Source organism: Crocuta crocuta, unplaced genomic scaffold (genome assembly GCF_008692635.1).
Source record: "Crocuta crocuta isolate KB4526 unplaced genomic scaffold, BGI_CrCroc_1.0 scaffold48, whole genome shotgun sequence".
In the NCBI taxonomy this organism is placed as follows: domain Eukaryota; kingdom Metazoa; phylum Chordata; class Mammalia; order Carnivora; family Hyaenidae; genus Crocuta; species Crocuta crocuta.
In genome coordinates this window covers 2,958,173-2,983,917 of record NW_027533089.1, presented here as the reverse complement: position 1 = coordinate 2,983,917, position 25,745 = coordinate 2,958,173, and the positions used below count along the sequence as shown (strand labels likewise).

The window sequence follows — 25,745 nt, the reverse complement described above, 5'->3', positions numbered from 1 at the left end:
TTAATAAAAAGCATAAAAATGACCTGTAATTCTACCCAAGTTTTCAAGGGTTAGTCGTTGGTGGTAGGATAATAGGGGTTTTAATTTTCTTTCCATCTGCTTCTCTGTATTTGCTTGCACACGTTCCCCCCCCTTCTAGGGGAATACACACACACACACACACACACACACACACACACACACAAGTAAACCTTTCTTTCTTTACAAGCATAGCATCATGATTCCTGTCTTATATCAGCTTTTTCCACTTAACATATTACAGACTTCTTCCCATGGTAGTAAATGTAGATTTTCATTATACTTTCCCTGACTGCATTGTATATTATTCAGCAATGTGCCATAATGCTGTTAATTAATTACTTTTTGAATGAAATCTGCATTGTTTACAGTTTTTCTCTTTAAAAAAGAAAATGCATGGTTGGCAAACACATGCATGTATTTTTTGTAGTTCCTGTTTCTTTTCTAAGTTCTTAAGTGGTAGGATCAGCAGATAAAAGGCTATGAATATTTTATGTGACAATTTTTTAAATTGAAGAACAGTTGACCTACAACTGTATTAGTTGTAATACAATTGTATTAGTTGTAGGTGTGTAACCTAGTGATTTGATATTTCTATACATTAGGACACTGTCACCACCTTAAGTCTGGTTGCCATCAGTCATCCTGCAAAGTTGTTACAATATTATTGAGTATATTTGCTATGCTGTCTATTACATCCCTGTGTCTTACTTATTTTATAATGGGAAAACTGTACTTCCTTAATTGTCAGAAATCTTTAAAAATTCCTTGTGGTATCATATTGTAATATTGGGAAATCATTATAGCTACCATTCGCTTATATGCCAGGAATGGTGCTAAGCTTTTTGTTCACATGTCTCTGTAATAATCAGAACCATCCTCTGAGGGAAGTGGTAGTTATTTTACAGAAGAGAAGAAGAGGCTCAGAGGAGTTACCTCAGTTGTCCAGGTTTACACAGCTAGAAAGTGGCACTGTGTGGATTTAAACACGGGTCTTTTTCATTCCAAATTCTGTGTTCTTTTTCATCTTACTACAGAGGAAGTACATGTTCACTATAGAAAATTTAAGCAATGTAAAGGAAAGTCACCTGCAATTATATAATCTAGAAATAAGCCCTTAAGACATTGCTCTATATACATCTTGTTTTCCCTCTGCACGTATTATGTCCTCTCACATCGAGAAAAAAGCTCTGAAAAGGCTGCTTACCTAGTATTTTGTTGGTTTTCATGATGCCTAGAACAATCTCACCTAAGGCTGTCATTGGTAAATATTGATATTCTACTGGACTTCCCACTTTAAGATCTGGTATTCACTAGAAGCTTCATCGTAGTTTTTGTAAAAGGGCTTCACTTTGTAAATGTTTATGGAGCTTAAGAAAATAATTGTGTGATGGAATTAACAAGCTTGATCCAATTACAGTAAAATCTGGGTGCATTTTTTTAAAATTGAGAAACGCTGTGTTTCCTGGGGAGCCTGGAAGTCATTTAGGGGCTCATTAATAGAAAAGGTAGATTTTAAAGAAATTAATACTCAGATAGCCATTGCTAGGATGTAGCAAAAGAAGCCCTAAAGTCTTGAGGTCTGAGCAGAATGCATTATGAGAGTCTTATGTGTGTGTTGTGTCAATGGAGACCAAATACAGTTTTTACAGTCATCTTGGTTCACATTATTTTGATGCTGAGGGAGAGAAGTGCCCTTACCTTTGTTGTTGTTTTTGAGCTCTACCTTTTTTTGGTTAAATAAATTTGAGATGCTACATGAATAATAAAGCAGTAGAATGAAACGTATTTTGGATTTCCAGTTCCCAAAAAAAATCCCCCAAACTCTCAGATGGCAATGTCCTTATCTCTATTTTTAAAAAAGCACAGAGAAAGACAGCTTGAGAGAGAGAATCACAACAATTTGAAGTTGGTTGAGCCTGGTCATTTCATGACAGAAGCAGGTATGCAGAGCTTGGGCAGTGGAGCCTGACTCTGCCCCTAACTGGCTGTGTGAACTTCCCAGACCTCCTCAACCTCTCTGAGCATCCATTTCCTTGTATATCAAACAGGGGGAAATAGGATGCACAATGCAGGCATGTAGTGAAGATCAGAGATATTATATGAAGTGCCTTGCACAGCATCAGGCACATAATAGATGCTTATTAGAGAGCAGATATTCTGATGACATTTTTCGCATTAATTAACCTAATAAACATATTTTATCGTGTCCTACATTTGCCTGCCCATCTTGAGGTTTTTACTGTTAATAATGACTGAGTGGACTAGTCCTTTGACCTCTGTTACTCAGTTTCCCAACTTTAAATGAGGGGCTGGGGAAGAGATGAATTTTAAATCTCTCTGCTCTGAAATTCTGATTTCACTTGGCTTTTGGGCTCCACCTGTGCTTTCCTGATACCAGGGCGCCATCTAGCGGGAAAATGGAGGAAGGGGTTGATGAATGTCCGTTCTGCACGTTGCTAAAAGCAGTCCCAAATACAGTAGTAACCCCAGTTATTCAGAAGTCAGAGGATATCGTCATTGTCGTTGGTTACAAGTCACTTGAAAGAGTTTGGGGGATTTTAAAGAAACTTGTTCACCAGCTCTAGGAAGTGCAGCCCCTAATGTCCATATAATGTTCCTTTATTTGGAGACCTAACAGATAGAATCAGGTTGGATGTTACTTGAAATCGGCCCCAGCACAGGCCCTGGATTCTGACTGCCACGGTTCAGATGCTGCCTGTCTCTTACTAGCTGTGTGTGTGGGCCCATTCCCTTTTCTAGGCAGCAGTAATTGGGTAATTGCAAGGTTTCATGAGATGATCTATCTGAAGCACTGAAGTTTAGTGCCTGGCACATAGTAAGTGCTTAGTAAATGCTAGTTATGATATTATTGTTACTTCTGTATCCTGTTGCCATATTTGGATAACCGTCCACTGTTTTTTTTTTAATCCAAATGTACACATAGTTTCTCTTAATAGTTAGTTTAGGTGTATTATCTATAATGCCGTTTACTTCTGATGGAAATTAATATGTGAAAAGAAAGATTCTTCCACTCTTGGTGGAGGAGGGGAGGGGATCGACACTAAACCAGCCACTAGCACACCGGGTTACAGGTGCCATCACCGAGGTACCAGGCATGCTAGGAACCCAGGGTCAGAAGTGCTCATCCACCTGCCACACCAAGGCAAGGCCCCCATAGGTTTGTGAGTCCTCTTCTTCCCATTTGTACATAGTGGGAAAGCTCTTGTTTCCTGCTACTGACCATAGTTCTTTTCTCCTTAGGATGTAAATCTGTTGCTGGAAAGTAAGTTGAACCTAGTAGGAATATAGGTTTGTTTTTTCCAAGTAGAAAAGCATCCATTTTCTTTAAATGTGTGTGTGTGTGTGTGTGTGTATGTGTGTGTGTGTAAGGTACTGCTTCTACACAGAGGATGGAAAATATGTTCTGTATTCCCTGTTTGCTTGGAAGCAGCATGGCCTGTAAGCACCATGTATCTGGACTGTGGATTAGTTTGACCTGCCTTGCAGTTCTGACTCATCCACTGTGTGACCTTGGCCGGGTATACCAGCTAGGGCTCTTGGTTGCAAGCAACAGAACCCAACTTTGGTAAATTAAACCAAAAAGGCATTGTTTGGGATTATGCTGCGGATCTCACAGCCTCCATGAGAAGGCTGGAGAGGGAGGCCTCGAAAATGAGCAGGGACCAGGGAGATCACGTCTCAGCGGGGTCCAGGCAGGGAAATGGAAGCCACACCATTTCAAACAGAGGGACTTTCACACAAGTGGTTTGTTACAGAGAAGGCTAAAAAGGAAAAAGTCCACACTGGAGAAACCAGATGTTACGGAGGAAACAGCCACTGCCTTTAAAAAGGGAGGAAAAAAAAATAAAAAAATAAAAATAAATAAAAATAAAAAGGGAGAAAGTGAGGTTACTGGAAGCTAGGGTCTTGGGAGGGCACCCAGGCTGGTACCGGGGGCTCAGAGGAGAATGCCGCCCAGCCGGTGCTTGCAGCCCGGTGCTGGGGGGCTCCTGCGTTCTGCTGCCCTGCCGAAGCCTTGCTGGCCCCCCGCGGGGAAGTCCCTTCTCCTTCCTCTGGCCTCCACTCACTCTGGTGGTGCTGAGTGCCTCTGATTTTTTGAACTAACAGGAAGCCAGCTGCAAATGCCATCCGCAGACCCCAGCCCCAGCAGGGGAGGCGTGGCTGGCAGCTGAGAGAATGTAGCAAATGACCAGCATATGCAGAGGCCAAAGCGGCAGGAAACGTAGCCAAGCTCACGGGGCAGAAATTGCTGGTTTATTTTGCAGGCTGCCGCCGCCCATATGGGGCTCACCATCCTGAATGAGTTCTGAATGAGATTGTCTCACGGGTGTGCTGTGAGTCCGTGAGCCCTGAATAAGTTCCAGATGCGGTAATCAGGGTGCTGAGAAATGAGTCCCATGTTAATAGCTGGGGCTGCGGGCAAGGTCTGCAGGGGCCAAAGCCCCCAGGGGTCACCTCTGTTGATTGGCCAAGTGCAGGTCACATGTCTGTAACCCAGTGGACGCTGTAGCTCCCAGGGAATACTCCCGTGATACTGGATCCACTTGAAGCTAAAGGGGGATGGGAAGCTCACCAGCTGTATCCCCACCCTTCAAAAGAGAAAATGTCTACAAAAAATTATTAAACTGTTTTAGTTTCTCAGTCTGTTAAATGAGATGAACTATTACCTGAACAGGCTGTTTTGAGAATTTAAAGACATTCTATGTGATGGTTACTTATACATGTTAGGTGCTTAATAATTATCAATCTCTTTTGTGACACGGATTGCACTCTGGATGGAAACTAACCCCCTGGCAAGAAGGGTTTAACTGTAATTGAAAAGTATGTGTCAAGCAGAAGAAAAAGCACAAGGAATCGTTCCAGGCCTACTGGGCACATTCGAAGGCCTCCAGAATCTTTGTTTCACTTCGGGAGGCAAAAGGCTGCCAGGATTCGAGTCCTGTGGGTGGAGGTTTGACTTTTCATAAGCCATTTCCAATACTCAGAGAAGGTTCTTTCCCTCCCGTGGTGATTTTTCTAGTTATTCGGACTGCTGCTGCTTTAGAAATGTGCTTCGACCTCTTACTCTCTCGGGAAATGCACTTTCTTCCTAAACTCTGTTGAGATCCGTGAAGTCTATAGTGAAGGGTATCTGTGTTTCTGGGTGTGAAAGGTGGCCCGCGTGCCTTGTGCTTACAGCTCCGTTTTTCCCTTCAGGCTATCCTCTGCACGCCCCTGAAGCCTACTTTCCTTATTTCAAAAAGCATAACGTGACGGCAGTCGTGAGGCTGAACAAAAAGATTTACGAGGCAAAGCGCTTCACCGATGCCGGCTTCGAGCACTACGACCTCTTCTTCATAGACGGCAGCACGCCCAGCGACAACATCGTGCGAAGGTTCCTGAACATCTGCGAGAACACCGACGGGGCGATTGCGGTCCACTGCAAAGGTGCGTGAGGCCCTGGCGGTTGCTGTGGCTCTGAGAGGGGAGGAGGCAAAACACAGCAAACCATGCGAATCAAAACCCGTTAGTGGCGTAGGAAAAAGAACATGAGTTTATTTTGTTTGAGAAAACTGGAACACACACCCATTTAAATAATCCCTTCCCAAGGAAAGGTTTGCTTGGATGTGGATAATCGGCGGAGGTATGGTTTTCTGGCTGGGGCAGGTTTTCTGGCCTTACCTTACCCAGCTTTGCTCGTGACACCAGGCCCCACAAGGAGGGAAATCACAGCGACACACCTGTGTGCCTTAGATAGGTACAGTTGTCAAGAGGCAAGAGTTGTTGGGTGTTTAATCCTCTTTCTTCCAGAATTGCCTCTCTCTTTTCTACCCTTCTCCTCCCATCTGATATTTAATGCTCCTATTTTATGACCCAGCCATCTGTGCCCCCATTTTGCCCTCTATGCCCACCTTCCTTAGCTCGTCTTTTGCATCAGGGACCAGAGTGTCTTCCCTGGCCACTGCTAGTGGATGGCAGCACCCCGGGGTAAGCCAGCTTACTTGCTGCAGATGTGTTCCTGACTCTGAGTGAACTGAAAGACTTGATGGTATAAATGAATCTCTGCCCTCTAGGGGTGGGCATTTTCAGGCAGGGGTCCTTGAGATTAATAGGCATCCTGAGGTTGCCGGAGTCAGCAAATAAAAATACAAGATGCCCGGTTAGATTTGAATTTTTGGTAAGCAATGAATATCTTTTTTATTATGTTTCAAATATGTCACAGAACATACATTCTGCATTTTATCTGGCAACCTTGCGTTAGCTACTCAGAACACGTGAAATAACATTTTCTTTAAGCCTCTTTGTAGACTCAGAGAAGGATCAAATTCCATTTTATTTATTTAAAAAATGTTTAAAATATTTATTTATTTTTGAAAGAGAGAAAGACGGAGCATAAGTTGGGGGAGGAGCAGAGAGGAGGGAGGGCACAGAATCTGAAGCAGGCTCCAGGCTCTGAGCTGTCAGCACAGAGCCTGACCCGGGGCTCCAACTCACAAACCGTGAGATCATGACCTGAGCCGAAGTCAGATGCTTAACCAACTGAGCCACCCAGGTGCCCCTCAAATTCCATTTTGGATCTTCCAGCACGGTGGGAGGTATTTTACTGGGGTCTTTGATTTGAGTGACTGGAGACATCTCTGGCCCCTCCGAGTCAAGTCTAGTTCCTCACATGCAGCGTTTCATAGTGCCACTGGGTGGCGCTGCTGTCACGATTTTGAGTCTTCCAACTGGTTTCCGCGGAGTTTTATGCTAATTGTCTAGTAGGTGTTGGGAATTGTACTGTTCTTTTCAAGCGCCTAGTGCTGCTCTGACTTATTCAGACAAGCAGGGCTCTGGTGCTGACAGAAATTGAAATACCATTTTGTAGGCCTTTGTTTCTATGTTTAAGATTTGAGTAGGTGGAGGTACTTGGCTGACATGTGAGCGGTGACAGCAAGCTGCGATTCGCCGGAGACCCAGAGAGATGGAGATGAGCTGCACGCGGCCGGGTTTCCATGAGGCCCCCGTGTCAGGCTCCGTCCACATCAACAGCCCCTCCACCGTCCTCTTCCCTTTCCTTAGCAGGATGGGGGTCTCTGATTGGCAGGGCGTCCTGTCTCTCGGATGGTGCCGGGGCGCTGTTAGGAGGGTGTCGCCTTGGCTCCCTGCAGACTGCTTTCTGTTCTGAGCAGGTCAGCGCGGCGGAGAGCCGGCCCTGGGTGTGGGCCATGGGCCCTCTAACTTTGCCATTCCAGCTCATTTTGGTAAAGATTGCCCAGGCCCGAGAAGAAGCCTGCGTTTCACACTTTCCAAGTACCAGTGGAACGTGAGAGCTGATGGGCAGACAGCAGCTACTAACACTTAGTAGGAAATACTCACATTTCCTTTTCAAAGTTTATTTTTGTGTCATACAAATCAGTATTTTTCCTCAGATTCGTCCGGCCTTTAATTTCCTAGCCCTGGCCGTTAGTTTTATGATTACCAAGTCATAGAGCTTATCTGCGTGTCATTTCTTGGATTGACAAATTCATGGGAGAAGAAATGCAGAGCTGTCATTAAAACTCAGTATCTTTTTTTCTTTTTTAAGTTGAAGTATAGTTGGTTCACCACATTACCTTAGTTTCGAGTGTACAGCACAGTGATTGGACAAGTCTAGGTGCTGTGCTCACCACAAGGGCAGCCACCGTCTGTCACCACACAACACTATTATGGTACCATTGACTATATTCCCTATGCTGTCCCTTCCATCCCGGTGACTTATTAATTCCTTAACTAGAGACCTGTGTCTCCCTCTCCCCTTCACCCACTTTGCCTGTCCCTCACCTCCATCCACACTGGCAACCACCAGTTTGTTCTCTGTATTTATGGGTCTATTTCTACTTTTTTTGTTTGTTTTGCTTTCTAGATTCCACATATTGAAATTGTATATTATTTGTCTTTCTGACTTATTTCACTTAGCATAATATCCTCTAGGTCTGTCCATGTTGTTGCAAATGGAAAAAAAAAAATCTCATTCTTATGGCTGAGTAATAGTCCAATGTGTGTGTGTGTATTCAATCACATATTGTTTATCCATTCACTGATCAGTAGACACTTAACATTGCTTCCATATCTTGGCTATTGTAAATAATGCTACAATAAATAGGGTGCATATTTCTTTTTGAGTTAGTGTTTTCATTTTCTTTTGGGTATCAGCATCTCTCTTGATAGCATTTGTCACCTAACTGAAATAATAAAAATGAAACTTCCTGTGTTAAGCTTTCTTATTACAGATATTCTCTGTACTATATCTCAGATCAGTGAATGTTAACATTAAAAAATACAATGTGTCTGTGCAGAGGTTTTTATACTTTTATTTAAAATCAGAACTGTTAGCATCAAGCTGAGTTCTTGTATGGGAAGGTCACATTTACATGTGGTGACATCTTTTGGATAATGTTATTTCATTTGCTTCCACTTGTACACACATGTAGGCTTCCTTTATAAAGATTACACCTTCAGTTTAATTATAGCTGTATTGCTTTTAATAGCATACTTATCTAATACAGGCCTGTTAATTATTTTGACATCTGCCCTAATTAAGTCAGTTTAATTTTCTGGGAATGGAAGTAGCATTGAGCATTTTAATTGAAGTACAAGGAGGAGGGAGAGAGAATCTTATTCTATGTCACGTGAGCTTTCATAGGTACTGGAAGGAGAATGAATATGTCCTACCTCAACATACAGTGCTATACATAGACTCAAACTAGAAATTAATTTGCTGGAAACGTGTGAAATCTTACCGATGACAGTATAGTTCACCTTCCAGTTGTTAAAAGGGATGGCTATGAATTTCTGAAAATTTCTAGCCCAAATAATAATTTAAAAACTGGGAAGACTGTGATGTTCTGATATGTGATTGTTGATGTTCTATAGGATTTCAGAAAGTGCCCACAACTACAAGGGAATCAGCATTTAACTTGGTATAAATAGAATACTTTTCGATGTCTTGCCTTGCTGTGTCAGGGAGCCCTTTAATTATGAATGCTCTAAGAAATTTGTTAAAGTTTTTATGGAAACTTAGTGAAATGTTCCTATTCTGTTGAATTGTGGTAAGAGCTCCTAACTATTGCGTGCTAAGTACATTCTTTTTATAGACCTAAATTATAGATTCTCTTTAAAAGGGGGAAGCAACTTTAGTTTCAGAGAAATTTGAAAATTTTCAGCACCACCTTTTTTGGTTGCGTGTGTGTGTGTGTGTGTGTGTGTGTGTGTGTGTGTGACTAGGAGCTTAACTGAGGGAGTGAGACCCTTGCACAGAGAGGGGAGCGGTGAGAGGTAACGTTGCCTCCAGGAAGGCCNCTGCGTCCTGGATCCTAGGCAGGTTCCTACCGAGTTTCCCGCCGAGGGTTCCCCCAGGCTGCCTGCTGAGTTTTATCCCCCTGGCAGATGCCGAGAGTTAATAACTCTGCAGAGGCAACGAGTATCTGCTCTGGACAGAAACATATAAGCAAATTACTCTTAACACCAACATTAAAGGGAGAGCCCCAGTGAGACCATACTTAAACTTTGCCTTTTTCTAAAGAATATTGACGTTTGGTCTGGGGCAAAAGGTACTTCAGATGAAATAGGCTACACACACACACACACACACACACACACACACACCTCATCTAACAGAGCACACACCCCTCATGTAACACACACACACACACACACGTATATATTTATACACAGTGTAAATATAATATTTAAAAAGGAAGGCTGGAAGGGAAGTGAATGTCAAGCATCTATAAGCATGAACTTGACTGTAGTTTAATTTGCATTTTTAAGTAATCTCCACCTCCAACGTGGGGCTCAAACTCACAGCCCTGAGATCAAGAGTTGCATGCTCCACTGACTGAGCCAACCAGGCACTTCTTATTTGCAGTTTTGCTGTATATTTTCAAGCTGACACTATTGCCCCCAAGGGGGGAGAATTGTTTTTTGGGAGAAACATTCTTTTTCTGCAGGCAAATGCTCTACCACTGAGCTATGCCCCCAGCATTCTTTTTCTGTATAAGGCACAGATATACACACAATACATAAAGAGATATGCGGTATACTGTGGCGGTAAAATTTCATCATGGGGGACGATCAGGAAAAATGTCTTAATGAGGCTCCTGGAAGAGGCACTAATGAAATAAAGATTGAGAGATACTAATTTAGAGACAGCTTTTTCACACTTTCACATTTATGGAGCGAGGCTGGATCTGAACAATGGTATTATGTCATAGTAATTGTTTCTTACTTAGTAGAGCTTAAATAAGGGTGCATATCACACCATTAGATGACTTGATGGTGTCTTAGATCTGCTGAGACACTGCGTATTTCAAAGTACTGGAGAGATTAGAGAAGATATTCTTTACTTTTTGACTAGAGAAAGCTGACCAAAGGACCCCTCTTTTTGGGGAAGAGATTCTTAAGCATTTTAAAAACAAAGCCACCTGGAATGCCTGGGTAGCTCAGTTGGCTAATCCCGACTTCGGCTCAGGTCATGATCTCACATTTGTGAATTTGAGCCCCATGTGACGCTCTATGCTGACATCTCAGAGCCTGGAGCCTGCTTCAGATTCTGTGTCTCCCTCTCTCTCTCTGCCCCTTCCCAGCTCACCTCTGTCTCTTTCTGCTTCTCAAAAATAAATAAGACTAAAAAAAAATTAAAAACAAAGTCTTCAACCTTCCTATTTCCTTTTTTTTTGTATTTATTTATTTTGAAGAGAGTACAGTCGGAGAGGGGTAGAGACAGGAGGGGGACAGGGGATCCAAAGCAGGCTCTGCGCCGACAGACTTTTCATGGATGAAATTGACCTTGTACTAATTTTCCAGGCCAGAGACATCAGTCATTTTTGACTTTCCCTGTGACCTAGTCCCAATGTCTTTCTAATTCAGCTCTTCCTTTTCATCACCACCTGCCGTCCATGTCCACACTGCCCTACTTGTGTCCCCTTCAGCTTGCCTCCGCCTCCCGTCCCCTCCCCCCAGCTGCTCTCTGGCCTTTCCAACATGGCCTGTGTGCTGCCGCCAGATCCATCTGCCTTTATCATGTCACTTTCTTGCCCTCAAATACATAGCAGCTTTATTTTGCCCTTTCCACTGGTTAAAGGAAAAAATACCGATTTTTGCATGATAGCAGTTGTGTGTGTGTTTACTACCCATTGATAATATCATGAATTCTGTAATACTTTTTAAATGAGTTGAATTTCGTTCACCAAAGCATCATCTCCGCATATGTGAGGAGTAATAACGCATATATGCAGGAGGTGTGACTTAGGTCAGTGCTCAGAGCACTGTGGACCTGGCTTTGGGGACTCCTAATGGTAGCTCAGCAGTCCTTCGTGTCTTTGGAACCTCCTCACCTAAGCCCGGGCCCCTCCTCTTGACTCAGGGATGCTCTTTATTCTGGCCTTTCCCACCCATCTGATCTCATTCTGCACTCGACACATACTGACAGTTCTCCAGACCAGCCAGGCTTTCATACCCCGCACGCTTTGCTGAAAATATTCTGTGACCTTCCTATTCTTTAGAGTCTGCTGAAGTCCTTGCCGGTAATGACACATTCTTTGAAGGCGCCAGTGGCTCACGTGGTTCCCCTGGCCTTTCTTCTGAGAGCCCAGTTTCAGTTCAGATTTCATTTCTTTGTTATCGTTTCTTGCTTACTATTCTGCAGCCGCTCTGATACTCATTGTGGCTAAAAATTATATCGTATACTTGCTTATACCCTTATTTTGTGAGCCGAAAACCCTGTCTGGGGCATATTGAATAAACATTTGACTACCTGAATTTAATGTTTAAAAACAGAGACAGAGACACTTTCTTTTTCTCTAGGAAAAAATGTATCTGATACAGATTTTAAGTTGTGGAAATATAACTGCATATTGCCTTGCTTATGGGTGATGCTTAAATAAAAATTTATAGTACTGAATCTAACTCCAAGAAACCAGATGTGGAAAGATTTAGAAAATGCTTGTAAGTATTATTGGTTCAGCCCTATATAGTTCATGAGGGGCTAGCATCTTGCTTGTCTTTGTATTTCTGTGTCCAGATCTATTACAGTGCCTCATACACACTTGGGCTCAGTCAGTACCAGTAAAATGAGTGTCAGAATGTGGGCTGAGTGGAAAGAATTCTAGGATGAGAATCAGAACCATGGGGGGCAGATTTTAGTCCTCAGTTCCATACTTAGTATACTAATATGAGTCAATCGGTTAATACCTTTGGGTCTCATCTGTTCTGGTATATGAATAACCACCACTATTTTTTTGAGAACCTGTAGCTTGATATGATTTTGAAAATTTTTGCAAAATGAGGGAGTCAATGTGTACTTTTTAAAAAAGATTGGCTAAAATGTAAATAAAGCTCTATCACCTTTATTTTGTTGGAGGAAAAAATACAGCAATGGGTAAAAACACTTTGAAGAAATAAGAAATCAGAGCTCACGATAATAACCAGTATTTCATGGAAATTCATTTCTATCTGTATTATTTAATCTTATGTAACAGAGATTGGATTCAACATAAAGAAAATAAGCTAACACAAAAGTTGTTAGGAAATGCAGGAGCCTGGGGAAATGGAATTTGAGCACTTCTTTTTGCTTTGTTCTTTCTCAGTGGACTGCGTGCTCTCCCAAGGGCAGGGACCATGTCTCGTTTATTTGTCACTGTGTCCCCAGCTCCTAGCACAGTACCTGGCAAATAGTAGATGCTCCATCAGTACCTACTGGCTGAGGATATCATGGAATCCTGGTCTCTAATGGAGTGAAACGGAGGTTAGGGTGATCACCTGATAGAGGTAGTACTGACTTAACCAATTGTGGGTTAAGTCAATTGATGGGGCTTGATGACATCCATGGTGTCTTCCAACTTGATTCTATGATTCCTTATTCTAAATTAAGTTAAAAATAACTTGGGGCGTCTGGGTGGCTCAGTCGGTTAAGTGTCCAACTTCCGCTCAGGTCATGATCTCATGGTTTGTGAGTTCAAGCCCCAGGTCTGTCTCTGCGCTGGCAGCGCGGACCCCACTTTACATCCTTGATCTTTCACTCTCTGCTCCTCCCCCACTTGCTCTCTCTCTCTCTCTCTCCCTCAAAAATAAAAAAAAAAATAAAGTTAAAAAATCTTAACCATTTAAATAGGTTAAGAAACTGCGTACGATGCTTATTTTAATTATATGATCTATTTTTAGAAGATTTCTTGAGTTAGAATGATCTTTTAACCCCAGATCATGTAAAAAGCATTACATTATTGTCTGGGTTTAAAACCCTGGTATTGTAGTTGACACCACTGCAGTTTCTGGGCACGGTTTGATTTCAGTGTTTTTGTGGGTGCATTTGCTATACTATTTTGTATTTCTTGGTCTGTTTCCTTTCTTGCAGCTGGTCTTGGGAGGACAGGGACGTTGATAGCCTGTTATGTCATGAAACACTACAGGTTTACACACGCGGAAATAATTGCTTGGATCAGAATATGCCGGCCAGGCTCCATTATAGGACCCCAGCAGCACTTTCTGGAAGAGTAAGTATATGGTCCTCATTACTGTATCCCATCCTTGTTCTTTTCTTTTTTTAATAGTTTACTGTCAAGTTGGTTTCCACATAACACCCAGCGCTCATCCCCACAAGTGCCCTCCTCCGTGCCCATCCCCCCTTCCCCTCCCCCACCCCCATATCCCATTCTTGTTCTGATCATTCCTACCTCTTGTTCTCCTCGTTATGGACCACGTCAAGCCCGTGGTTACAAAACAGCTGCGTTGTGACGGAAGTCTGTGCCTCTAATGGAATAGTGTTGATTTGACAGCTAATGCATTCTAACTTTGTACCTTTTTTATCTCTTGGATCAGGTGAGAGAAGAAAATCACAGAGCCATCTCTGCCTACCTTTTTTCTGTCATTCTATGTGTGATCTGGTTACAGTGCAATTTTCTTATGTCATCCCACTTGACACTTTTCATTCTTTTCTTTTGTTTGCATGTCTAAAAGCAGCATGAAAAAAAACACAACTAAGGTCAGTCAGTGATTTCAGTGACATTGCTGCTTTCTTGACAACTAACTAAACTAATAAAATTAGCTGCAACTTAGGAGTTACCAAGGAACAGAAAAGAGAACTGAGTGTTAGTCCTAGCCATGGTGCTAAATAGCTTTATGACTGTTGTTTGCAAGAATGCTTATAAAGTCATTCATTCATTCATTCATTCAATCACATACTCATTAACTATTTGTCAAACCCTAGTCCATAAGGTGGAGAGATTTAACTCATAAGAGAACAACCCTTTCTGAGTTCCCCTTAAAATTTTTGAAATTACCACTGATTTATCCATTAATAAAATGAGGAGATGAACTTAACACTAGCTCATTCAGGTCCAGCTCTAAAATGTTATCAATATATCTTATACAGAAATCTTATTTTTTTTTCTTTTTATGCTGTAATGGCTGTACTTTGAATAGCATTCTTTTTTATATATAATTAACTTTTTTTGCATTTAAATTGTTTTATGTTGATGAGAAACAAATGATCATGAATTTCCCAGAAAGGTGCTCTAAGTAACCCATAACCATCTGAAACGGTTAAAAGTATTTGAGGAATCCTGATGAGGAATTACTTTAGTTGCCAGTCCCACGGGGAATAAGAAAATAGTGCTGGAAATGTGAATTTATACCTTTGCTTCAAAGAATGAAATAGAAGTAGAAAGAAATCACAAGAAAAAATACTCAAGAACAGGATCTTTAAGAAGACAGAGGTTCCCTAGGGCTGGCCTATGAGATACACCTCAAGTAATTATGTTATTTTAGAAGTGGATTCTTTACCAGATCTCAGTGAGCTCCTCCATTTTGCATTACGGTGCCCGTAGCATAGAGCTCAGTGCAGTGTATCTGCAGATGCATGTTGTACTAATTGCTCGCTAACGTTAAATATGCACATGGCCTTAGCATCAGGAGACAGAAACCAAACCACCCCTAAGCCTGGTTCTTTAAAGACATGAATCAATCTCTTAAAACCATTGTTTGGAATAATGTTCATTCACTGGGTACCTACCTACCGAATGCTCATCTTGCTGCAGGGTGGGGCTCACAAGGTGAGGAGACGTAGCTGAGAATTGTACCTAGTTTTCCTGGGATGTCAGATTCCACAACCCTTCCACTGCATGCCGGCACACTCCTGCCTCCCTGCTCCCTGCTATGCCTCCTCTCTCGGCCACATCTCAAAATGATAACAGAAGTAATGAGGTTATGAGGCACAGGCGCTCTAGGTGGAAGAAAAGTTTTCTTTTTTTTTTTTTTTTTCACTTAGAGATATTTATGCTAGAAACTCAGGATATTTCCTTCGGTGTGAGTCCATATTACAGTTTTCTAAGTACTTTTCTATAAGAACTGAGGTGCAGGAATGACTTTCTTGTATAAGCGAAGCATGAAAATCAGTCATTAATTAAAATCATTCAATTAAAATCAGTCTTAAAATCAGTCATTAATGCTAAGGCCAGAACCTTCCTGAAGGCAGGTTCTTTGTTTAAGGCACTAGACCTTCCATATTTTGCAATATTTCTGATAGTGCCAGCATGGGAAAATGCCTGCCTCACTCCCGGCTTTCCTAGGCTTAACTTGATCACCTCCATCAAGGCAGGGGTCTGATCTGCGTTATACTCTGGAGCGGCCGCAGAGGTAGTATTGTGCTTTGCTTGCCTGTGTACACCTCTTTTGTTTTCTTCTCCTCTCATGTTTTTCCTTTCCAAGCCCCACGTCTTGATGTCCCGCATAACAGAGGACAATTGCTTAGTGCAATTGTGACACTCACTCATCCGACAGATATTTGTTAGGTGTGTGCTCTCTGTCAGGCCGTGCTCTTGGGATTTGGGATTTCTATACATTGCAAAATGATTCACCACATTTTTAGTCTAGTTTTAAACTGTCATTGTACATAGTTACAGAATTTTTCCTTGTGGTGAGAATTTTTAAGATCTATTCTCTTAGAACTTCCAAATATACAAATACAGTATTATTAAATAGTCATCATGCTGCATGTGACATCCTCTGGACTTACTTACCTTATAACTGGAAGTTTGCACTTTTTGACTCCCTTCTGATAACCACCTCTCACTTTTGGGAACCGTTATCTGTTCTCTGTACCTATGAGCTTGGTTTTATTTTGTTTTTGTCTTCTAGATTCCACATATAAGTAAGATCATATGGGATTTGTTTTCTCTGTGTGACTTATTTCACTTAGCATAATGCCCTCAGGGTCCATCCATGTTATCTCAGATAGCATATTTCCTTTGTTTTTATGGCTGAATGATATTTCATTATATCTATAACACATTTCCTTTATCCATTCATCCATCAACAAATCATTAAGTTGTTTCTATGTTTGGCTATTGTAAGTAATGCTATGGTGAACATGGGGCTGCAAATAACTTTTTGAGTCAGTGTTTTCATTATCTACAGATGAATGCACAGAAGTGCAAATGCTGGATCGCGTGGTAGCTCTAGTTTAAGTTTTTCCAAGAACCTCCATGCTGTTTTCCACAGTAGCTGCACCAACTTCTATTCCCACCCATGGCACACAGGGGCTCCCTTTAAATCCCTCTCTGACTTCTAGCACCTAACTCTGTTCTGCTTGTTTCTGGGCTTTGTTTTCTTCACAGAATATTGTTTTTGAGATACATTCGTGTTAAGTATATCAGTAGTTTGTTTCTTTTTGTTACTTAATATTCCATTACATGAATGTATCATGATGTACTGACCCATACAACTGTTGATGGATATTTGGGGGATGTTTAGTTTTTGGTTATTATGAATGAAACTGCTATGAGTATTCTTCTACCAGTCTTTATGTGGACATGTGCCTAAATTTCCTTTATTTAAATACTTAGGAATGAAGTTCTGGATCATAGGGTTAGATATAGTTTAACTTTATGAAGAACAATTTTCCAAGGTGGTTAAATCATTTCATAGACTGCTTGAATGAGTAGGAGTTATAATTGTTCCACATCTTTGCCAACATTGTTTTGTAAACTTGTTTTTGGGGCAGGAGTGGACCCATTCTGATTGGTGTGAAATAATGTCTGAATTTGTATTTTCCTGATGACTTATGATGTTGAACGTCTTTTCATATACATATGTATCTTTTGTGAGATGTTTGGCCAAGTCTTTGCCTATTAATTTTTTTCTTTTTGTTGATTATGGTAGTTTTTAAAATATATTTTGTTATTACTTTATTTTTTAATTTCAAAATATATTTTATTTCTCCCCTTTTTTCTAGAATTTCCCAAGTATTATTTTATTTTAAAAACATTTGCTGAAGTTATTATAAAACCATTATTTTTTACAGTGCTATATTCAGAGTTGATGGAAGATATGTTGCTTTTCTGCAAATTATTTAATATTAGGAAGAGCAGTTAAAAGTTTGTAAGTTGCAGCTTTACACAAGGCACTACTTTCCAGTGAGATTATTATTATCATTTTTAATGTTTATTATTGAGAGACAGAGAGAGCATGAGCATGGGAGGAACAGAGAGGGGGGAAACACAGAATCCGAAGTAGGCTCCAGGTTATGAGCTGTCAGCACAGAGCCCGACGCAGGGCTTGAACTCAAAAACTGCGAGATCATGACCTGAGGTGAAGTCGGACACTTAATCGACTGAGCCTCCCAGATGCCCTGAGGTTTTTTTTTTTCCAAGTTGAGGTGTAACTGACATATAACCTATTAGTTTCAGGTGTACAACATAATGGTTTGATAAATGTATGTGTATTTTAGATACAAGTCTTTTGTCAAATATATGTGCTGTGTGTCTTTTAATGAACAGAATTTAAAATTTTGCTGAAATTGATTTTTGAAAATTAACCATATACCTTGTCACCTTACTAATTTCACTTATTAGCTCTGGCAGTTTTCCCTTTTTTCCTTACTGCTAAGATTTCCAGTACAATGTTAGAGGTGGTGAAGATGGACATCCTTGTCTTGCTGTCAATAGTAGAGGGAAAGCATTCAGTCTTTCACCGTTAAATCTGATAGTAGTTGTGGGTCTTTCATAGATGACTTTTATATCAATGAGGAAATTTCCTTCCATTTCTTGTTTATTGAGAGTGTATCTTAATAATGGGTATTGAATTTTGTCAGTTTTTTCTACACTTATCAAGATAATCATATATTTTTTTCTCCTTTATTCTACTAATGTGAATCACATTGATTTTCATATGTGAAGCCGTGATGGTCGTGATGTGCTTTTATGTTTTCATATGGCTGGATTTGATATGCTAATATTTTCTGAAGGATTTTTGTGACTGTGTTCACCAAAGGTAATGAGGGGTGATTTTCTTTTCTTGTAATGCTTTTAAGTTTCAGAATCAAGGTTATGCTGACTTCCTAAGATGAATTGTGAAACATTTCCATCTCTATTTTCTAAAAAGAATATTTTAAGATGGCATTATTGGATGTAAGGGGTAGGATGGGAAATTGAGATGTGTAATTTGGAGATAAGGGTCTAGTTAATGTTGGATGACCTGGATGGGTTGGTCTTATCGGGCGATGGGGTAACCAGGGTGTGTGCCATGATGGACTTGGTTCTGAAAGTCTTTTACAGCCAGGTGTGGCGTCAGTAGAAGCCATGAGGTACAAGACCATCAAGTGACTTTCTGTTAAGCAATTCCTTGGGGTTTGGTGGGCAAGCAATGTGCAAGGCTCCCCAGTGGGATCACTTGCTTAGGCATCTAGAAGGGGAGTGTGAGGTATCCAGGTACTTTCTGCTGCACTGCAGGGGGTGTTGTGGCCACGGCAGGGGTGAGAGTGGGGTGGGGGGCAGGTGCCAGATCACAGGGAGCCTGAGGTGCTGTAGTGACTACATACTTACGTTCATTTCTGTCCCTGACTGTTTTTAATAGTCCTTTCTGGAAAGTAGATTTCACATTTTCCATGCCTTTCTCTAACCATTCTGAACATAACCTCAACCTTTCTCCTAAGCTCTATTGTGTGCGTGTGTGTGTGTGTGTGTGTGTGTATACAGACACATACGTGTATATGTATATATACACACACTATTAAAATTTTTATTCTGAGATTAACATGCGGTTGTAAGTAATAACAGAGAGAGCTCCTGTGTATTTACCCAGTTTCCCTGAATGCCAGTATCTTGCAAAATTATAGTATAATACTGCAATCAGGACTTAACCTTGTACAGTTAAGATACAGACACAGAGACCTTTTGTGCTGTTCCTCACATTGCCTTTTTATAGCCACACTCATTTCTTTTCCTGCCCTAATCCTCTTGAACTTCTGACAACTGCTAAACTGTTCTCCATGTACATATTATGCCATTTTGAGGATGTTACATATATGGAATCATAGAGTATGCAACCCTTTAGGCTAGGCAGTCTCCATTCAGTGTAGTTCTCTGGGGTTCATCCAGGCTGTTGCACATATCAGTAACATGTTCCTTTTTTTAGAGATATATTTTTTTAATGTTTTTTATTTATTTCTAGGAGACAGAGAGAGAGAGAGAGAGCGACAGCGTGAGCAGGGGAGGGTCAGAGAGAGAGAGGGAGTCACAGACTGAAACAGGCTCCAGGCTCTGAGCTGGCAGTCAGCACAGAGCCCGACGCGGGGCTCGAACTCATGAACCGCGAGATCATGACCTAAGTGAAGTCGGACGCTTAACCGACTAAGCCACCCAGGCGCCCCAGTAACATGTTCCTTTTTATGGCTAAGTAGTATTCCAGGGTTTGAATGTACTACTGTTTGTTAACTATAAAGGATAGCTGGGCTGTTTACAGTTTTTGGCTATTATGAATAAGATGCTGTAAATGTTTGTATCTAGATTTTTGTGTGAAGATAAGTTTTCACTTTTCTGGGATAAGTGCCCAAGACTACAGTTGCTGAGTTGTGTGGTCCATGTTTAGTTTTGTAAGAAACTATCAAACTGTTTTCTAGAGTGGCTGCTTCGTTTTACATTCTCACCAACAATGCATGGATGATTGAGTTTTTCTTTATATTTTCCAGCTTTTGATGATGTTGCTGTTTCTGTTTCTATTTTTGATGATGTTGCTGTTTCTGTTTTCTGTTTCTATTGTAGCCATTCTGATAGGTGTGTAATGATGTATTATTGTGGTTTTAATCTGCATCTCCCTAGTAGGTAACAGTGAGCAACTTCTCATGTACTTATTTACTAATCATGTGTCTTTTTGGCCAAGTGTCTATTCATATCTTTTGTCCGTTCTTTGTTGTTTATTTTCTTATTATTGTGTTTTGGGAGTTCTTTATACATTCTTGCTACTAGTTTTTTATCTGATAGATATTTTGAAAATATTTTCTCTCAGTCTGTCACTGGTCTTTCATTCTCTAAATAGGATCTTTTACAAAGGAAAAATTTTAAATTTTCATAAAGTCCCATTGATCATTTTTTCCTTTTTTTACATGATGCTTTTAGTATCAAATCTATGATCTCTCTGCTTAGCTCTAGATCCCCATAATTTCTCAGTTTTTTTTTTAAAAAGGTTATGTGTTTTCATTTTAAGTTGGTGATTTATTTATTTATTTATGTATTTATTTTCTTAAATAGTTTATTGTGAAGTTGGTTTCCATATAACACCCAGTGCTCATCCCCACAAGTGCCCTCCTCCATGCCCATCATCCACTTTCCCCTCTCCCCCTCCCCCATCAGCCCTCAGTTTGTTCTCAGCATTCAAGATTCATTTTGAGTTAATTTTGTGTGAGGTGTGAGACTTAGGTCAAGGTTCTTTTTTTTGCCCATGGATGTCAGTTGTTCCGGGACTATTGGAAAGGTTATTCTTTCTCCACTGAATTGCTTTGACATCTTTGTTATGAAGGGCATATGTATAGATCTACTTCTTTGTTTTTTATTCTGTTTGTTCCATGGGCGTATATGTCTATCCTTCTAAATGCCACACTCTTTTGATACCACACCGATATCGTGAGCCTGAACATTGGAAGAACTGCCCCACCTCCTTTCTCCTTCTTTAACAAAATGTCTTCACAATGCCAGATCCTTTCTTTTCTATGTAAATTTTAGGGTTTTAAAAAATGTTTGTTTATTTTAATGTTTTATTTATTTTTGAGAGAGAGAGACAGAGTGAGCCGAGAAGAGTCAGAGAGAGAGGGAGACACAGAATCTGAAACAGGCTCCAGGCTCTGAGCTGGCTGTCAGCACAGAGCCCGACGCGGGGCTCGAACCCATGAACCGTGAGATCATGACCTGAGCTGAAGTTGGACGCTTAACTGACTGAGCCACCCAGGCACCCCAAAAAATGTTTATTTATTTTTAAGAGACAGAGAGAGAGAGAGAGACAGAATGTCAGCAGGGGAGGTGCAGAGAGAGAGGGAGACACAGAATCCGAAGCAGGCTCCAGGCTCTGAGCCTGACGTGGGGCTTGAACTCACGAGCCATGAGATCATGACCTGGGCTGAAGTGGGACGCTCAACCGACTGAGCCACCAAGGTGCTCACTATGTAAATTTTAGAATAATCTCATCCATATCTACAAAAAAATCATGCTGCAATTGGGATAAGAATGTATTAAACCTCTATGTCGGTTTTGGGAGAATTGACCTCTTTAGTACTATAGAGTCTTCCAGTCCATAAACACAGTATGTCTCTTCATTTATTTAGATCTCCTTTGATTTCATTTATCAGCATTGTGTAGCTTTTAGCATACAAGTCCTATTTTGTTAGATTTACACCTACGTATTTTGCTTTCTTTTGAGTGATTATAAATAGTGTCGTATTTTAAATTTGAACACTAACTTAAATTAGTGTTTATTGCTAGTATATAGAAATACAGTTGATTTTCTATCTATGTTTACTTTGTATCCTGAAATTCAGGGGTGTGTGTGTGCGTGTGTGTGTGTGTGTGTGCGCGCGCGCACATACATATTAGTTCCTGGGGACTTCTGTAAAGACAATCGTGTCTGCATATAGGGACAGTTTTATTTCCTTTCCAATCTGCATGTCTTTTATTTTCTTTTCTCCCCTTGATATAGTCTGAACTTCTAGCACTATGATGAATAAGAGTGGTGAGAGCAGACATTCTTTACTTGTTCCCAATCTTGGAGTTAGGGGGGAGCATCTAGGCATTCACCATTACATATAAGGTTAATTAGAGGTTTGCTATAGATGTACTTAATCAAGTGGAGGAAGTTCCTCTCCATTTTCCCAAGAGTTTTTATCATGAATAGGTATTGAATTTTGTCAAATGCTTTTTCTGCATTGATTAATACGATCATGCCATTTTCTTCATTAGCCTGTTAATATGGTGGATTGCATTGATTTTTTAAAAAATAAAGTTTATTTATTTTGAGAGAGAGAGGGAGGGAGGAGAGGTATAGAGAAGAACAAAGAAGGCTCAAACTGAGTACTTACAACATCCACCGTCCTGGCTGGGGAAGCCCCTCGTTGAAGAGCTGGCTGGAGTCCTGACTGAGGGTCCTGGGCAGAGCATCCTCTACTCCCTTTCCTGGAAATGAGACTTCCAGCTAGCTATTCCTGACGGGGCAATGGATCTACCACCCGTGTGTGATCTATGGTTAGTCATTAAGTTCGCCTATGTGCAGCCCTGAGCAAGCTGTTTTCCTCTGTGGTTTGTTTTGTTTTTGTTTGTCTGTTATAACCGTGTCTCACAATCTTAGGATCCTGGATGGCTGCACATTCCTCTTCCCTCCCTGATCCATTCCTGGGGACCAGCCTGGTCTGGCTCAAGGAGGAACGTGAGGCACGTTAATTCCTCTTGGAGTCAGGAGCAGAAGGGCCAGTTCTGATCCTGAGTCCAGATACGGAGTATAAGCCAGCTTAAAGCCCCCATGACTGCATCCGTGTGGCTCTGGGCAGAGATGCATGACAAGTCATACCAACAACTTCTATACAGAACAGAAACAGAGATTGAACTGATGTACTTTGAAGCTGGAGGAAGGGGCCATAAACCAAGGAATATGGGCAGCCACTAGCTGCTGAAAAAAGCAAGGAAAACAGATTCTCCCTTTAGAGCCTCCAGAAAGAATCAAGGCTGCCAATACCTTGACTTCAGCTCAGAGACGCTGATGTTGGTCCTCTGACTTCCAGAACTGCATGAAAGTAAATATGTATTCTTCTGAACCACTAGATGTCTGGCAATATGTTAGAGCAGCTTTGTATGGATAGGAAGCTCGTAGATCTGTGTAGATAGTATACACTGGTGTAGATAGTTGCTAACTATGTACAGTAAGATACACAGATGCTCTGTGAACATGGGCATTCTGAACTTCTCTTATTCATCATAGTTCTACTTTGGGCTATTTAAAGTAGGAGAGTCCTGGGATGCACATGTTGTTTAAGGAATACCTGGCTGCAGCCCTGTGTAAGATGAATAGGGTGGAGTGACACTGAAAAAGGACTATTGTCATCTAAAGGGGATGGGTTTTGGGACCCAGGTGGCTCAGCTGGTTAAGCGTCGGACTTCCTCTCAGGTCATGATCCCACAGTTCATGAGTTAGAGCCTCACGTCGGGCTCTGTGCTGACAGCTCAGAGCCTAGATCTTGCTTCGGATTCTGTGTCTCCCTCTCAATTTGCCCCTCCACAGCTTGTGCCCTGTCTCTTTCTCTTTCAAAAATAAATAAAAAACACATTAAAAATTTAAAAAAAAAAAATAAAGGGGATAGGTCTTGTTGAAGGGGCTAGAAGTTAGACGGAGGAGTTAGAGATGGGTGTGTACCAGGGACATTTCAAGGAAGTCGGTCTCAGGCTTTGAAGTCTGACTAATGATATGAGAGATGAAGGGCTTAGAAGCCTGACTAATGATGAGAGATGAAGAGAGTGACACCAATGATGACGCAAAAGCATGAATAAGTCACATATTCATTAGGAGAGAAGTAAGAGGATTAAAAAGTTTTCTGACAGGTTTTCATCTGTCATAAATGACTGTACACATTAGAAGGATTATATTCTTTCAGAGGTGAAAAATCCAATCAGTGCCTTTTAAGTAACATAAATTCTAAATCCATGACTTTAGGGAATCACATTCTACTAGTCTTTGAAGAGCAAAATATGCCCAGGTGTTTGATTTCGTGTCTTGAAGAAAACTTCCTCTTATCTCACCTGCAGTAAGAGCGATGTTTATTAGCATCCTCGTGAGTTGATGAACTTCTTTATTGACAGATCACGATGTCTTCTCTGAAAGATTTCTTTGGGATCTTGTATTTCAATTTTTTTCCTAGGATATAAGTAAAATTGCTTGCAAAACAACCATCAAATGTTTTTTCTTCTACTTGAAACTGTTGTTCTTAAGCTGGAAATTCCATTGTGAACCCAAAATGTATGTTCTACCAAACATCCTCAAAGTCTTTAAAATGATGCACAAACACATGTCTTTTATTATTGAACCAAGTCTAAACTCATCCTTCCTGGGGGCAGCCTGTGGAAGTCCAGAGGTGGGATCAGGCTGCTTTTATGATCTGTTTGATTCTATTTATTGAATCACAGTCTGTGGCACTGTGCTGATCATGATCCATTAAAGCTTTCATTCATTAGAAAGGAAGCCTTCAGGGGCTGGTATTGGGTTTCCACAGCAGCTTTAGCCCATGAAGATTCTTTACTGTGGGCCTGATAAAGTGATGTTGTTTTTTCCTTATGTATTTATTTTTAACTTAAAATTTTTTATTGAGATGTAATTGACATATAACATTATATTAGTTTCAGATGTACAACATAATATTTGATATTTGTATGTATTGTAGAGTAATCAACACTGTAAGTCTAGTTAACATTCATCACCACAACTAGTGACAAATTTCTTTTTCTTGTGATGAGAACTTTCAAGATTCATTCTCTTAGCAACTTTCAGTTATACGGTATGGTGTTATTTGACTATAGTCACGATGCTGCACATTACATCCCCAGAACTTATTTATTTTATAATTGGAAGTTTGTACTCTTGACCCCCTTCACCCATTTCGCCTGCCTCCTGTTTCCTATTTCTGGTAACCACCATCTGTTCTCTGTATCTATGAATTCTTTCTTTTCTTCCTTTAGATTTCACATATAAGTGAGATCACACAGTGTTTGTCTTTCTTTTTCTGACTTATTTCACTTAGCACAATGCCCTCAAGTTTCATTCATGGTGCAAATAGGAAGATTTCCTTCTTTTTTTATGGCTGAATAATATTCTGATATTTATATCAGAGTGTGTGTGTGTGTTCACATTTTCTTTATTCATTCATTCATTAATGGACACTTCGGTTTCTAACTTATCTTTACTATTGTAGTTGATGCTGCAATGAACATGGGGGGATATATATCTTTTCAAAATTGTGTTTTCATTCCATGCAGAGATGGGATTGTTGGATCAGATGGTAATCCTATTGAAAATTCTTTGAGGAACTTCAATACTATTTTCCGTCATGGCTGCACCAATTTACATTCCCACCGATAGTGCACAAGGGTTTTCTTTTCTCCACAATCTCTCCAACGCTTGTTATTTCTTGATTTTTTTTTAAGTTTATTTATTTATTTGGAAAGAGAGTGGGAGGAGGCGCAGAGAGGGAGAGAGAAAGAGAGAATTATTTTTTTAAAATAGTTTATTGTCAAGTTGGTTTCCATATAACACCCAGTGCTCATCCCCACAACTGCCCTCCTCCATGCCCATTACCCCCCTTCCCCTTCCCCCCACCCCCCTCAGCCCTCAGTTTGTTCTCGGCATTTAAGAGTCTCTCATGGTTTGCCTCCCTCTTTCTCCCCCACTGTTTTTCCCCTTCTTCT

At 40.7% G+C, this 25,745-nt stretch overlaps 1 protein-coding gene across 1 annotated transcript in view; it reads left to right on the top strand.

The window, feature by feature from the left end:
• Positions 1-25,745, top strand: part of CDC14A (cell division cycle 14A) — a 145,061-nt gene that overhangs the window by 98,620 nt on the left and 20,696 nt on the right. Inside the window, 2 exon segments of the mRNA XM_077746090.1 lie at positions 5,239-5,469; positions 13,394-13,532. Of these exon segments, the coding sequence (XP_077602216.1) occupies positions 5,239-5,469; positions 13,394-13,532 (370 nt within the window).